General features: G+C 37.9%; 1 protein-coding gene across 3 annotated transcripts in view; it reads left to right on the forward strand.

Moving 5' to 3' along the window:
- Positions 1 to 16,383, forward strand: part of LOC115412337 (alsin-like) — a 37,804-nt gene that overhangs the window by 20,487 nt on the left and 934 nt on the right. For 2 of the 3 annotated variants that reach the window (XM_030124772.1, XM_030124774.1), the window contains 18 exons: positions 1,035 to 1,105; positions 2,626 to 2,692; positions 4,139 to 4,317; positions 5,031 to 5,096; positions 5,310 to 5,408; positions 5,619 to 5,783; positions 5,869 to 5,980; positions 7,549 to 7,626; positions 9,566 to 9,702; positions 9,837 to 9,992; positions 10,961 to 11,075; positions 11,201 to 11,358; positions 12,797 to 12,895; positions 14,049 to 14,228; positions 14,467 to 14,512; positions 15,486 to 15,547; positions 15,638 to 15,787; positions 15,867 to 15,963. In XM_030124772.1, coding sequence (XP_029980632.1) covers positions 1,035 to 1,105; positions 2,626 to 2,692; positions 4,139 to 4,317; positions 5,031 to 5,096; positions 5,310 to 5,408; positions 5,619 to 5,783; positions 5,869 to 5,980; positions 7,549 to 7,626; positions 9,566 to 9,702; positions 9,837 to 9,992; positions 10,961 to 11,075; positions 11,201 to 11,358; positions 12,797 to 12,895; positions 14,049 to 14,228; positions 14,467 to 14,512; positions 15,486 to 15,547; positions 15,638 to 15,787; positions 15,867 to 15,963 — 2,037 coding nt within the window. The remainder of the gene's footprint in view (positions 1 to 1,034; positions 1,106 to 2,625; positions 2,693 to 4,138; positions 4,318 to 5,030; positions 5,097 to 5,309; positions 5,409 to 5,618; positions 5,784 to 5,868; positions 5,981 to 7,548; positions 7,627 to 9,565; positions 9,703 to 9,836; positions 9,993 to 10,960; positions 11,076 to 11,200; positions 11,359 to 12,796; positions 12,896 to 14,048; positions 14,229 to 14,466; positions 14,513 to 15,485; positions 15,548 to 15,637; positions 15,788 to 15,866; positions 15,964 to 16,383) is intronic. The other variant, XM_030124773.1, reaches the window with a different exon arrangement.

Below are 16,383 nucleotides of genomic sequence, written 5' to 3' on the forward strand. Positions count from 1 at the left end.
ATGAACTAACTCTGGGTTTTTGCATGGAGTTTTACTAATCATGCCTGCTGTGTTTTGTGCCTGTGTGTGGTTTTGGGTTGTGGTCTGTGTTTGTCCTGTGAAATAATGTTGATACAACAGTTTAAAAGCATCTTGAAAACTTAGCATGACATAGGCTAGAGTCTGGTGACAGGATCTAAAGTGTCATAATAGAAATGTGTGGAAGCTGATCACAATAAATGTCCTTATTTCTTTACATTTTGAAGGCTGATTTTTCAAAAGTTGTATGAAACGTATGATAATTTGTGGTTTTAAATTGTTAGTAAAGCCCAAACAAGATGTAGATGATGTCACTTAGACAAAATCAGACAAAAACATTTTTTTTTTGTGATTTAGTGCTCATTTATTTTATTTTAATGTTGTTGAAGTTTCAGAGAAAAGAGAATATCTACAATCTCAGCTCTTACTCATTTGTGAAAATGATGTAAAACATGGTTATTTGTGGTAATAAACTCTTCTATACAGTCAGAGGAAAAATGTACTATGTTTTATATGTTTCGTTATGTTACAGTTATACAGAATTTGTTCCACATTAAAATACCTGATGTAAATGAAATAAAACAACAATAGATTGAAGTATTTTCTAACAGTTTTAGGTGAGAACGTAAATAAAATTATCCCTGAAGTGAAACAGTCAGCAATGTTACAGTAATGGAGAAGAATGAAAATTGTGTTGCAATAACTTTTAAGGACGAGTTAAAAGCGGAACAGAGATAATAATATGTGGTTTTAGTTTTTATCCCTTGGCCAACTCTGACCAGAGGGGTATTGTAATCGTTTTGTTTTTAATTGAAACAGGAAGCGGGGACATCTGTTCCATCTCATTTAATATCACATGCTTGTTGTAAAACTGAAAGTACAGCTGTGGTGCATTTGTAGTCATTTCTGTAATGTGCTTATCTTGGACAGTACAGTGTTACTTCAGAACCGTCCAGTGGTTCAAAGGTCAAGGTCATATTCATTAACAGTCTGTCTTTGTGTCTGTCTCTCTACAGTTCTCCACTCATCATGTTTATCCTCTGACTTGTCTGTGGGTTAAACCAGTCACAGAAAACACCACCGGAGTGTGAGTTTGTGTTTAATGTGTACACTTATCTGTCAGTGAAACTTTATGGAGCCTGTCTGTACTGAAGGAGCTGTTTTCACACTCTTCACGTAACACAACATACATGATAAACTGCAACTGGAATCTGCTGGTACTGACTTTTATGTTTCCCCCAAAATCAAAATCCAACAACTCGTGGACAGGGGTCACAAATTGGGATAGCAACAAAGCAATCTCCAGTGTTAAAATGTTCAGAAATATGCTCAAGTGTTTTTCAAAGCATAAAAAAGAAAGAAGTGTTAATATATTTACCATAAAACACAATTTAATTCATTTTTACTAGTGCTGTCAAACAGTTACAATTTTTAAGTCAGATTAATCACAGGGTGATTAATTTCGATTAATCACGATTAAATATCATTCATTTTTAATCCATATTAATCGTGTTTCATTTTGCAAGAGCAAACAGACTCAAGAAAGAAGGAAATATATATGCACTTAACGTGTTTGTTGTAAGTGGGGTGACGCGACAGCTGAAGTGCTAGCAGAATCCCCGACTAATGCATGCTTCGCGTTTATGTGGCATTTTAAACTGCAAGTGTTTTGGTGAAAAGAAAACTCCTTCCTGCAGAGTGTGTATAATACTTTATGTTGGTTGACTGTTCCGTCTTGGTTTTTTTTGTCCTCGTATTTCCATCCAGAAGGCCAAAGGTCTGTTTGGTGTCTTCCATCTTTATGGGTTGGTTCTGCTGCCTGTCACTACCGGATCAACTGCCCATTTGTTCATGTGTAATGTTAGCTCTACTTGGACAAACTGCCCCAAATGCATTGCCAGAAACTTTCAGAGTCATTCTGCGAAGCAGATGGGTTAATTGTGTTTACATTTTTAATCAGATTAATCATGATGATTTAATCTGCATTAATGCTTTAATTTTGACAGCCCTAATTTTTTACCTTAAGTTCATACCGATTTATGTTGAGTGCTCAGGTGTATGTTGTCCACCGGAGTGGATATGTCTGTAATTTTCTAAAAAAAAAAAAAAAAAAATTCACATTTGTGGAAAAAAAAAAAAAGAAAAAAAAAAAGTGAAACATTTTTTATGCCCTAAGAAGAGTAAAAACATGTGAGGAAAAAATCTTGCCCCAGGCTTTCATAATTCCTGCATCAGAGGGTTAAAACACCACAGTCACACAGGCTGTAAAATGACTCTTTTTGTCATTGACCTCTGTAGGTTTAAGAGGCTTCAGTTCCCTGTGGAAAAACATCATATGACACCAAGAAAAAAGGGGACAGAATACTGTATAAAGTATGGCATACATGTACATTACATTTCTGCAAGTGTCATGTGATTCTCTGTTTTACAGATGTCCCTGAACGCCTCCTGTCTCACATTCAAACATTAATCACCTCCATTTCAACCTGTTTCTGACCTTGATAAAGTTTCCGAAATCATGCAGTGGATGGAGTTAGACTCATCCATTTCTTGTTAATGTGTTTGATAAAGTGTATACATAAAATAAAAAAAGTCATGTGTTCACAGCTATGCCATCAAGATTACATGCCCAGAGGAGAATTTCACGCTGGTGGCTTCAACACCCCAAGAAAAGGTACATTTACACACTTACATTATCTATTAATGACTGCAGAGGGACAGATGAAGATATTATTAAGGGGAAATAATGCCCACTTTTCTTTTTCTAACTTGTAAGATCAGATATACACTTAATTTGACCCAGAAATACATAATAGACATGTGCATGTCATGTGAACATTCAGCAGCCCAGAGTCCTGGAAGCAGTCGTGTCTGAAGTATGAAGTGTGGAAATGCTGATAAGATGGAAATGGTTCAGATTATGGACAGAGCATATGTGAGAGATGTTAGTTTGAGAACAGTTTTGTTGAAGATAGATTGAAAGAAAGGGTGTTTCAGATGAGACTTGAAGATAACAGATTAGTGGGGCATTTACCAGCATTTAGTTAAACCATGAGATTAACCCTCAAAAAGGTCTGAATATGTGTAGAAAATATGTTTGTACCTTTCAGTACATGTTTATCAGTATGCACATCCCATAATAGGCTAAGATCAATAAATAGGCCTATGTACTTTAAACCACCGTGTCTAATAGGCTCATACATAGATAGATAGATAGATAGATAGATAGATAGATAGATAGATAGATAGATAGATAGATAGATAGATAGATAGATATACTATCTGTATAATAGTCTCATCGTCGGTCACAAAAGTGGGTGAGTTTGCATCTAAAACTATTTCCTCTGTTATTCCATTAATTATAAGATGGTGTTCTTGACTCAGGCTGAAGGCTGGTAACAAGAAAGGAGACCACACACAAAACTTCAAATGAAAAAGTAGTTTATTCACTTAAATTAATGATTAAAAGTGCATACTCCAGTGGGGAATGGAAGTGGAATCTCTGTAGTGTAATATTGAAGGTTTTCTGAAAACTAAAGGTCGAGGTCATTTCTACAAAAATGCATTGGATCTTATCTGGTGTATGGAGTATAATCTGATTCCACAGTTTCTGGAATATCCACCTCTTTCATAGAAATATCCACATTAACACATTCATAAAGAATGTGTTTTTACTATTATCCCACCAGTGGGAGATAGAGCACATTCTGACATTTTTCTGAGTTCACTCCTAAATGAAGGCAGATATTGCTGCTGAACCGAGAGCATATTTTCATTTTATTTCTAAATCCACTACCTTTGATGATCACTCCTGACCTCAGGTTCAATTTGATGCTTCTAGTAATGGTTCATTCATTCTATTTTCATATCAGACTTTGTCATACTCTGGAAAAATTCAGTTTATTGACCCTTAAAACTCAAATTATTTGGATTCATGCATCATCAGTGGAATGGATGTGATTTCCCTGTCAATGCTGTCTGCTTTATTTCCAGTGTATTCACAATGAAATTAAATTATTCCAGTGGATGTGATAAAGAAGGGAAGGTCATCAACTGGAGTATCTAGTTAATGAGTGATCCATTTTAGAAAACATCACATTTGTTGTTTCTTTCCCCCCAGAACAAGTGGCTGCGATCTCTGAACCAGGCTGTGGATCAGATTCTTGGTGGTGGAGGTCAAGGGTCATCGCCAGGGGTGACGGCAATGACTCGCACGGCCTCCTACAAATTTACTGGAGAGGGACGATTCAAGGATGCTCAGTACACTGGGAGCTGGCTGGCAGGAAGAATTAATGGCAGGTTTGTGTATGTGTGTGTGGTGTGTGTGTGTGTGTGTGTGTGTGTGTGTGTGCGTGCGTGCGTGCGTGCGTGCGTGTGTGCGCGCGCGTGCGTGTGTGTATACCTTTATCTTTACCCCATAACATGTGGACAAACATTATTTCCATATGGAGCATTTATATGGAAAAAGTATGAACAGTCATTTAACTAAATACAAAACCAGAAAGAGGAAAGGAATCAACTGCATCTGGAGGTAATGAGGCCAGTCTGTAAAGGTTACAGACAACCCAGGCACTGGTTAATTTAATGGTGTTAAAACTAGCTCTGATCACTGGACAGTAACGTGCATTTACGAGTCTATTTATGAGCCTTATATTTACATATATCATAGTGTTCATCTCTGACAGTCATGTACATTTAATATCTCACTTATTTCAGGCAGTTTTGCACATGTTATGTACAATTTAACTCTGACAGTATCCACAATTACCCAGATGTAAGAGTAGTTTGTATTTTTTATGCTCTTTTTCTTTTGAATGCCATTTTTTAAATGTCACCTTTTTTTGGTTGTTGTAATTTCTTAGTTAAATTATTCTATTTCAATTTTTATACTTATCTTAAATTCTCGTGACATTCAGTGTGGACGGCAAAGTAAGATTTTTATTGTACAAGGAAATCTGTTTCTTTACTGTACACACGACAGTAAAACACTTTGAATCCTTTTGAATTTACAGAGGAACCATGAAGTGGCCTGATGGACGGACCTACAGCGGGAACTTTAAGAACGGACTGGAGGACGGGTCAGTACGTCAGTTTAGTGCTGCTTCATACTTTTCATATCAAGAAGAAGAAAGACAACTGAAAGCTGTGGCTGTAACAACTCTTATTTGTAGTCCTACCTATTTTAAAATATTCGTTTATAATAAAACCAGATGCTTACTAACATTATTTACAGCTGTGTGATGGTTAACAGTTATATGAACATTTCTGTGTAACTTTTGTTTTCCTTCCAGCTATGGAGAGTGTATAATGCCCAACAAACTACTAAATAAACCAGACAGTTACCTGGGACAGTGGAGGGATGGCAAGATCCACGGGTTTGGCAAATACAAGTGAGTTCACTGTTAATACAGATAATCCATTAAATAAACAGAGATACTACTAAATATATGCAGCTGGATCCAGAATAACCTCACGTCTGCTCTGACCTACCCAAAAAAATTAAGTAGGAGTATATTGTACAGGTTTATTGGATTTAATGAGGACTAAAGTTAACTCTTAAGATCATCTTCCTCAGATCACTGTTTGTGCCTCCTGTGTAGATATGCCAGTGGTGAGGTGTACGAAGGCTGCTTCTGCGACGGTCAGCGTCATGGTTATGGAATGCTCAGCTCAGGGAAACTGGCCAGAACATCCTCCAGCGTTTTCATTGGTCAATGGGTTCATGACAGAAAGACTGGATACGGGGTCTACGATGACATCACCAGGTCAGAGGAGAACGTCACTGCAACAGTTTATAAATTGGTTAGTCTTTGTCCCCATCATCACCAGGTCTCATGTTCTTTTCCTCAGAGGTGAGAAGTACATGGGACTGTGGCTGGATGACCAGCGACACGGGAACGCTGTGGTCGTCACCCAGTACGGTGTGTACTATGAAGGAACCTTCAAAGACAACAAGATGAGTGTAAGAGCACACCCAGCTTCATGTTGACACACAAAATAAATAATACAATGTGGGGATTTAGGATCGAGGAGACATAGATGTTAAACTACAGGTAGCCTACCAACATTTGAAAACTTAATCCTTTGAGCCATGGGACATTTTCCCAAGTTTTAAATGAAGTTTTTTCCATTTTGAGCAGTGGTTTTCAACTTGTCTCCTCTTTGGATCCACGTTTATCCACTGTCAGTGGTCACAACCCACTTTTATAGATCGCAAATCCAAGAAATGTTATGGACAAACATGTTTACAATTTCATTTGTTTGTCAAGATGGTGGTGTGCATGGACGCAGTGACTCAAGGCTCCCCACTAGTATTCTAGCTTTATTTGAGCTATTTTTTAAAAAATACTAAATGCACATTTTTATCTCTGAATTCAGAACATATTAGCCTATCGATCCAGCTGATGTCATCATATTTGTCCATTTGCTGATGTCAGCATAGACAGATTTCGCCCATTATAAGTAAATGGGGAAAAAAAGATTTTGGAAAATTCATTAAAAATTTTTAACTGTGACCTACTTTCCCCAAAATGTAATCACATCTGGTCTGGGTCACTGGCAATCTATAAACCCAATTTGATGACAGTTTGATTTGATTTGGTATGAATTCAACCAATAGATTTGTTGCTGAAGTGTTAAACAAACAAAGAAAGAAACTGGACCAAAAACAATACCCCTTACCTCCCCTTCGGGGGCGGGATTAAAAAAACAAAAAAACAAAAAAAAAAATCCAAAAATAAATGTCATAACTGTTTACACAAAAACGATGCAAGTCTGTTGACATTTCTGTTTTCACTCTCATCTTTGTGTAGAAGTTTGGCTGATTCTAAATGACTTTTCAGTTTTTAGTCCCTTTTTAACATAAATGCACATAAATCCATATTTAACTCTGGGTCATATTTGCACTTCCTGCAGCCCATTGCCTGTTAATTCAATACTGAGGTTACCATGGCAACACTCATCCTACTAAACATATCTGTCAAAGTTTGACATCAGCCAAACATTTAATAATTAGATTTTTTTCACCACACACTCTGCACCCCATTGACCCACTTTTAGGTCACGACCCACCAGTTGACAGGGCTGAATTTAGTGAGTTTATTTTCACAACTGGTCTAAGCAACTAAGGACAGTATTTTTAACCCTGAGGTGACGCAAAGAAAATATATTCACAACACAGTGCAAATGTTTTAATTTATAGGACCCCAGAAGAACTCTAATGTTCACTTACAGCTTTCATGCATTTCTCATGGCATGTGCACATCCATCTTCATCTTCCTCACATTCCACAGGTTTTCATCAGGGTTCTGGTCTGGATATTCAGAGCTGTATATTTATATTTTATCATAAACATTTATTATACAGTCTGCTTGTCTCACTGCTTTGAGCGATGACCAAAAATCTGACTTTATAAATGAATATGAACCAAAAATTGTCAGTACCAAGAACAAGTAAACAGAGTTTGTTGATATTGTCCTTGTCATTTACCATTAGTATATAATACTGTAAAGTGTGTTTGTGTCTCTGTAGGGCCCAGGTCTGTTGGTGTCAGATGACGACACAGCTTTCCATGCTGAGTTTTCAGATGACTGGACTGTTAATGGGAAGGTAACGTGGCTTTCTCTTTACTTCACTGTTATCTTGTCTGTTTTTGGTACTGTCTGTATTTGTGCTTTCTCTTTGCTTAGTTTTATGCCAGTGCTGATGTTAGAATCCGAGGTCTTCACAGATATGTAATACTGAGGCTTTTTGAAGGAAACGCAAAATTGATTGGAAAGGCTTTAACTTGCTTTTTTTTTTTTAATAAGGTAAATGACATATCCGTTAAGTAAACAAGTAGCAGTATTAGTCACCAGGGATATATCAAATGAAAACCAAGACTAAAACTAACAGTGAAAAATGATTTTATTTTATTTATATATTTAGTTTGCACAATAAGAAAAGAAAAGTAAGAAAAACAAAGATCAAAATACAATAAACTGTGCGGGTGAGACAAAAAAAATTACTTCACAGAAATAACCAGGAACAACAAGACAATAACCAACAAAGATACAAATGAGTGAGATACAAATGAGTCAGTGTATGTTAAGGGCTTTTTGAATATGTATGTTGAAAAAAATTGAGATTTTCTGTTAATACATATATGCATGAATGTACACAACTTTGAGAGCACCTCAGCAGTACATTTAAAAGAAAAACTATCTATACAATATACAGTACTGACAAATACTGTAATAGCAGCAAAACAAGAAATCATGTCTGGAGTGAAATAAAAAAAACATTGTTTCATTAACAAAAAAACTAAAAACAGAAAACAACAACTACAATGACCAATGCAAAGTGAACTAAAACAATATAGAATTGCAGGTTAAAAGAAGCTTGGCTCCATGTGCTAATTATTGTGCAAAGGTTTTGTTAATATGGGCCTAAACATACATACATACATATTAACACTGAAACAAAACTAGTAATTTTCTCAAAACTACATGTGCACTTGAAAAACTAAACTTAAAGCTATACCGTATGATGTGGCATTTTTACACTTTTCTTTTGTCATCTTAAAATGCTCCTAATAAGTGTGTGTCAAACTAAAATGTAAAAGAAATCCGCCAGGCATTGAAACTCAAAAATGTTTAATTCTCATATATTTCTAATAAAAGTCTGACCAATCATTTTAGTCGGTCCGAATAAAATAATTGGCCGAACCTGACTGAGCCTCCTGTCAATCATCCATTACGGCCGTCCAGCATCCGATCCATTATCTCTGTCTCACATCCGATATGTGTTCCTCTGAATCTGACGCTTCACTGGCGCTGCTTCTCCTGTCACTGACCACAGTCTACTGTCTAGGATGTGTTTGGATAGAACTGACATGCACATGTGGAAGGGAAAAAAAAGATTTATTAACAGAAACAACAACTGAGGGGAACAAACGGGAGTCTGATGAATGAAGGATGGAGATAAAAGTCCGGAAGTCAGCTGTACTGGACTGAACAGGTCTGCATAAAGCTCAGCTTTTATGACGGTGGGACTCATACAGGTACATGTACATGGTGTCACACAATGTAAGATGATGTAGGATGATAATTGTATGGACTATGAAACTTCAAATGTCCACGGAAAATTTGCGGAGGCCGCGCGTTCACAGTGCGCGCGCCCATCCCCTGGGCACTGCAGTGAAGACACTGACCCAGTACTGCACAGACCAGGTCTACTGATGGAACAGGAGCCGCGGGCCCGCGGCAGGTGGATGATGCATCTGATTACTGAGGGAGGGGTCCGCGGACACGTCAAAACGGACCGGACCTCCACCTCTGCTTCCTCCTGTTTCCATCGCGCATGAGGAGAGAGGAGGAGGAGCCTCAGTGCTCAGGCAGAGGGAAGGGGGCGGGGCTTTGGAGGGAGGCGGGTTGTTCATGTTCAAACTTTTACTAAGTGCTGTGAGAAATGCCACATCGGTAGGTATAGCTTTAAAGATTAAATAAAAACAAAACTCATGAGAATGTACTGCAGTTACTTAAATGCTGACATCCCTGCTCTTTTTCAGGGCGTTTTAACCCTGGCGAATGGCGACTGTTTAGACGGCCTCTTCAGCGGAGAGTGGAATACGGGACTGAAAGTGGTCGGGACATACATTAAACCAGTGGTTGATGAAACTGAAAACAAAGACAGAAACAGTCTGCTGTGAGTCTAAGTCTTTTTGACGTGGAGTTAACCTGTATTATGACATAAGCCTCATAAATACACATGATGTTAGCAGTTCTGATGCATGTGTGAGACGGTTCATGTCTGTTTTTAACTAAACTGTGCATTTGCAGTAGGTTGGGTCAGTATGCGGTGGCTGCAGGTCAGAGGTGGAGCTGTGTGTTTGAAGAATGTTGGAGTCGACTGGGTTGTGACGCCGCTGGAAAAGGAGACAGGACGGTAGCCTGGGAAAACATCGCTGTAACTATAACAACCGCGCGGCGACACAGGTAAATACACAAACGCATGCACACAGAGAGAAGGTAAATAACACTAATAATCAGAATACCTTCTTCATCCCAGGGAGAAATTTTGTGTGTTACAGTTGCTCCATTCAAGTATAATAAAAAGTAGCAGGAAAGAAATTATTAATACAACAAAAAGTATACAAACATATATATATATATGTACATATACACCAAGTATACATATTAAGACAATTACAACAGCAATTTGCACAATACACACTAGACAATATGTAATCAATATAATTAAAGAAATATACATAAATAAGTTTGCAAAAATGGTTATTTTATTAAAATTATGTGGTTATAATGTGAAATTAAACAGTCTGATGGCCACAGGTAGGAATGATTTCCTGTCCTGTTCAGTGATTTAACCCATAAAGACCCAGTACTACTTTTATGTCAGTTTCCAAATGAATTGTATGAATTGAACCTATTTTTCCTAAGTGATTTATCAGCATTTATTATAATATTAACCTCCTTTGTGTTTTGCATTTTTTTCACTGAAAATCAGATATTTTCCTATTTTTATTCACTGATCATGTAGATGTTCATTAAAACTCAGATTAAAATTCAGGGTTATTATATCAAAAACCAAGAAATTTGAAGAATGCATGACTTTTTTTTAATTTTGTATCATTAACTGAGCATAAATCAAACATTTCTATCCACTGTCATTGACCCAACTCCATGGGTTTTATTGGTGAGTCAATGTTGATGACAGTGTTTCCACGGTAACTACGTAGCCTCTGAACATCCAAATGGGCCATATCTGATGATCATGAAAAGATGACAAACTGCATTTTACACCAGTTATTTACATGTGTTGATAAGATTAATGGCTCAACAGGTATTAAACAGTTTTGATCAGTAGATGATTTTGTTCAATGGTGGATGTCTGGGACTTTACAGGATATGGTTGTATATCAAAACACGTTTGTGTGTGTATGTAGTCCAGACCTCAACAGGTCACAGACTAAAATACTGGAGAGTTTGGAGTTCATTCCTCATCATGGAGACCCAGTCACCACATCGAACTACGACAACATACGGAGATACCTCACCAAGGTACGAGGAACTGAGAAACTACAGCTGATAAAATGTGTTCCTCCTGTTGCCATGTTTCTAAAAAGTGTTGAGCATATTTGAAGTATAGTTCTCTGTGTGTTTGTGTTGCTGTGGTTGTACGTCAGGCTTGTGAGACCCCCCTCCACCCTCTGGGCTGGCTGGTGGAGACGCTGGTCACGGTCTACAGGATGACTTATGTTGGGGTGGGATCCAACCGCAGGCTGCTCAGGCAGGCCGTCCTGGAGGTCCAGGCATACCTCACACACTTCTACAGCATCATCAGGTACCGAATAATAACGGGGTTTGTTTTAGGGATTGTAAAAGCCCTCATGATGGCTCAGCTTTGTTCTTTCATCTAATCCATTTGTGCAGTGACATGTCTGCTCAGGAGGGAAACACTGATTCAATAATGGTTCAGTCTGTGAGATTTAGCAGGATTTATGAGGATCTATTTGCAGAAATTAAATATAGTATCCACAATTATGTTTTCATTATTGGATTATCACCAAAAAAAGAGTCCCAACACGTGCCGCTGCATTTCTGAAGTAGCTCAAAATGAATTAATTCTTCATCTATTTTCTATAGAAAATAATCTGTTAAGGTGCATTACTGTCACTGAATATGTTTGATTTGGGACCACTGTTATCATCTGCTTAAGTGAAAAGTCTAGAATGGGTAAATCAAACAGATGTCACACATTTTTCACTTTTTGGTTGCTGCTGTACAGAGTAGGGGGAGGGCTAAAACGTGCAGCCTTAACCCTTGATAGATCATGACCAAAACTGGTTTGCAGACTTGTTTGAAGTAGGACACGAAGTGTGTCCTTAAAAGCTTTTAATCGTTTAATGTCAAAGTAACTCTGACAGAAGTGTTAAATTGTTGTAGTTTGTGGTTTCTATTGTAAAACAAACATGTGATTGAAAAATGTTTATAGGCAACATCTAGTAGAGTTATGATCCTGGGTGTGTTTATGGATTTACAAACACTGGCAATAAAAATGAACTGAAAACCAACCGTGTGACACATCAGAAATAAAATATAAACAAATGTACTATTTATAACCAAAACACACACTGCTTTCACTCAACAGTGTGTGTTCAGAACAGTCGGTTCTGCAAGTTAAATTTTATGTGAAAATACAATAGTGCAGGCGAGATGTTCACTCAGTTTATTGTTACACTTGTGTGTATATTTTGTAAAAAAAAAAAAAAAAAAAAAAAAAAAGCAGTAAAAATAGGTTTATTTTGTTTGATTTCTATATAAATGGATTGCGACTTGATGACTATGGGAAAATATGGGTCTAAGAGCCAGAGCCAGTTTGTATTGACCCATGTCTAACATATTTAGCTTGTACAGTTTCTGCATAAATACCAATAAAAAGACTTTGAGCAAAAAACTGTTCTAAGCAGTTCATCAAGTCAAAAACAGTGACTTTAGACTAAACATACACCTCTGCATGTTTAATCTGTTACTGAAATCTTCCATTATAGTGAAGTTCTGGATAAGCAGAAGAAAGAAAAAAAGCATCAGCAAAACTAAACACACACCATTTTCCATGGTAGATTTGTGCTATTGTTTTATAGTTGTGACATGTTATACGACATGTGATGTGTTATGACAGTCTACAGCTGGTCATTCCTAATCACAACTATAATAAAAATGTTCAACATTTAAAGCTCAGCATAAAAGTCATCATTTTCATGTCATCTTTTTGGCTGCAGGTTTCTGTTTCCAGGTTTACCAGATGATGGCGGCATCATCCCAGACACACCAGCCTCTCCTTCCAAATGCAAACCCAATGTTTTCAAGGTTGAGCAGTGGTGAGTGTCGAACACACTGCACTCACGTATACAAAAACAACAAGGCACACTGAGAAGTGCTTTGTCTGGTTCAGGAAAAAAAGGGATATATAAATAAAATTGACCAAGAGGACGGGTATTGAGTCAGAAAGATGAGCTGCGGTCCATTTACCGTGGAAGGTGGAGCTGGGAGTGAGCTAGTCTGCATTCAGACTGCAGGCAAATGTGGCCCAAATCTGATTTTTTTTTTACCCATATGTGATGTGTGTCCCATCTGTTAGAGACAGTTTGAACCGCACAAATCTGATGTGTTTCAAATCCGACTCAGGCCATTTTCATATGTGGTCCTAAATCCGATATGAATCCATATTTTGCAATGTGACTTCAGTCTGAATGGCCAGGTTGCATTTATCCGACTTTTATGTCACTGAAATGTGACAAACGTCACAATTCTGTGTCCCAGGAGGAGGGGCGGTGGGAAAACATATTTACTTCCATAAACAGTGCATGCCTGCATGGTCATGTATTATATCAGGACCTCTTTTGCGCGTGTGGGTCACTTCAGGGTTGCATTCAGTTCATTCTCGAAACCAGTAGAAGTTGCATTTAATGTGTAATATGAACAAGCACACACATACAAAAAAAAAATCAGATTTCACCAAAAAAATCCGAATTGTGCAATAAGACCTGCTGTCTGAACGTAGCCCTAGAGTCGACTGTGTTTTAGTGAAAGACGTCAGAAAACCAGGCTCCAGCCACATTGATAATGGTTTTTTGTAATGGGAATTGTATTTTGCAGATACAAACACCATAAGTAAATGTCCACAGATCGAAGTCAGAATTACTACTGTTGATTCAAGGAGCAGCCATCTTGAATTCAAAGTGTTGATGAAATTGGTCCAACTTTGGAAATCAGACTTCAGTGGGTCACTTCCATTGAAAGTTCTACCAGGGAACATTGAAAATCTGACTTCTGATGGAGTGTAGTCAGTCCTGTTATTGTTTTAACCCTAACTCTCCATCACTGTCAACGAAGACATAAACAGGGTGGTTACGGTCGTTTGTTTACAGATTGATATGATCCAAACATAGCAGACCGAGGAGGTGAAACCCACTTGTCCATCTCGCTGATCCTGGAGTGTGTTTTAAAGTTTGCTTTCTCCTTCTCGTCCAGTGTGGTGGTGGTGAGCTGCTCCTCTCTGCTCCTCCCTCTGCTGCTGCCTCGCCTCTACCCTCCTCTGTTCACCCTCTACTGCCTGCAGGAGGAGCAGGACGAGGCCCAGTACTGGGAACGCATCCTCCGCCTCAACAAACAGCCCGACCAGTCCCTGCTCAGCTTCCTGGGAGTCCAGGAGTGAGTATACACACACACAAATTAACCAAACACACACATGGATCTGCATTTTATTCAGAACAATGTGGTGTTTCCAACTTCGACTTCCTACTTTGTCACATTTTTGGTGTTTTAGGAGGGTTTTATTGTGCACATGCAGCAACTGATGTCTGACCTTACACACTAAAACATGGATGTACTGTATCCTCTGTTGTTTATTTGCTGTTTTTACACTGCAGTCATTTTTTTCTCTTTGTAGAAAGTTTTGGCCAGTCTGGATGTCAATTCTTGGAGAGAAAAAACAGGTTAGATTCTGTATGCAGCGTTTCCACAGGTCCCTCCACAGTCTAAAATCCAATCCGATGAGTTTTAAGCCTTAAAGTTACAGAAATGAAAACTTCTTTAGCCTATTTGGACAAAAAACTATAATTACCTTCTGTATATTGTAAATGAAGTAGTCTGAGAGGAAACAAGAAGTCTCCCATTTATTCCACATTTTCTGCCATAGAAAATCTACCCCATAATGCAGACTTTGGTTAATCATAAATGTTTTGAGGCCGGTAGGTAAATGGTTAAATACATGATTACATAATTACGAGTTTCCACTGACATAACTGTATGGTGTATGGTCCTGATTTAATCTCCTGCAGCTTTAAAATGTCTTAAATAAAACGCTGATGGATCTTAAACATTGTTTGTATTATGAGTTAAAGTTGCATCGATTTCACTTGTTCTTAAATGTGTGTTTTGGAGGAAAAAACTGTATCAATCATGCTGTAGCAAAAGTACAAAAGAAAACCAGTATGGATACATTAAAGCACAATCCGAACTGTGGAAAGAGGCACTCAGAGCACTTAGAACAAGTGTATATAATAAAATAAAACATTAAAAGTGCCGTTAATGTTACTAATGAGATGTGGCCTGTGAATGATGCATTTAGTGCTCTGATGAATTCAGTAGGAAATAACAAATCTGAACCCAGCTGCTTTTATGAAGGCATTAGAGTCACAACATAAATCACAAAGAGACACCAACAAACCGATTACTGTTCTATATTCACATAGGGAGCTTCAGCAAAGTCAAATTCCCTTCTGTTTTTTTTTTTTTTTGTTTGTTTTTAATATAGTTATGAAATAGGACATAAATTGCATCCATAATGTCCTTAAAATGTCTATTGAAACCTGTGGAAACCCTGAATATATTCATGCAGTTTATCTTTCATGGTTTATTTATCACTGATGCAGTTCACTGATGTTCTCGTCTTCTGTCCTCCATCAGATCGTGTCCAGCAGTAAGGACGCCTGTTTTGTCTCTGCCGTTGAGACACTCCAACAAATCAGGTCCGACAAACACCTTCTTTTAATCCTGTTATTCAGATCTAGTTCTGTCTGTTGGAATCTGTAAATAACGTCTGTCTCCTCTACCTGCAGCACTACGTTCACTCCATCAGACAAACTCCTGGTCATACAGAAGACGTTCGAGGAGCTGACGCAGGAAGTAAAACCTATGCTGGACGGCAGCTTCCTGTGGTGCATGGACGACCTTTTCCCCCTTTTCCTCTACGTGGTGGTCAGAGCGAGGTGTGTAATCTGTTGGAACTCTTTGTCTGGTTGTTTTATCGTACGCCGGTGTCGGAATGAGCATTTTCTGTTCCATCAGGATCAGAAACTTAGGAGCTGAAGTGAGTCTGATAGAGGATTTGATGGATCCAAACCTCGAGCATGGAGAAATGGGACTAATGTTCACCACACTGAAGGTTAGAACAACACAGGCGTACACACTGTCCACCATTTATGCTTAGTTGGACCGTGCATGTTTTTCCCTGATTCTTTTGTATCAATGAACCTGTTTATGTGACCGATATGTAGAGTCTGGTTTCGACCAGCTCTATTAGTAAAGTGTCATGAGATAACTTTTGTTATGATTTTGCTCTATATAGGTAAAATTTGATTGATAAATTGAGGCATAATATTGTTAAAATTACATGTATTTTTTTAAGACATTTCAGGTTGTTCAGGTTTTTGTGAAAAGAATGTTTGTAAATGTAGAAATTTTAACATTTTCATAAATAGAATGCAACTTTTTTGCACTAAAACAAAGAAAAAAGTTCGGAATTGTTCATATTTTTAGGCTGTTTTTCTATTACTTTACTGGTCCGGCCCACTTAAGGTCATAC

This window comes from Sphaeramia orbicularis, chromosome 21 (assembly GCF_902148855.1).
Source record: "Sphaeramia orbicularis chromosome 21, fSphaOr1.1, whole genome shotgun sequence".
In the NCBI taxonomy this organism is placed as follows: Eukaryota; Metazoa; Chordata; class Actinopteri; order Kurtiformes; family Apogonidae; genus Sphaeramia; species Sphaeramia orbicularis.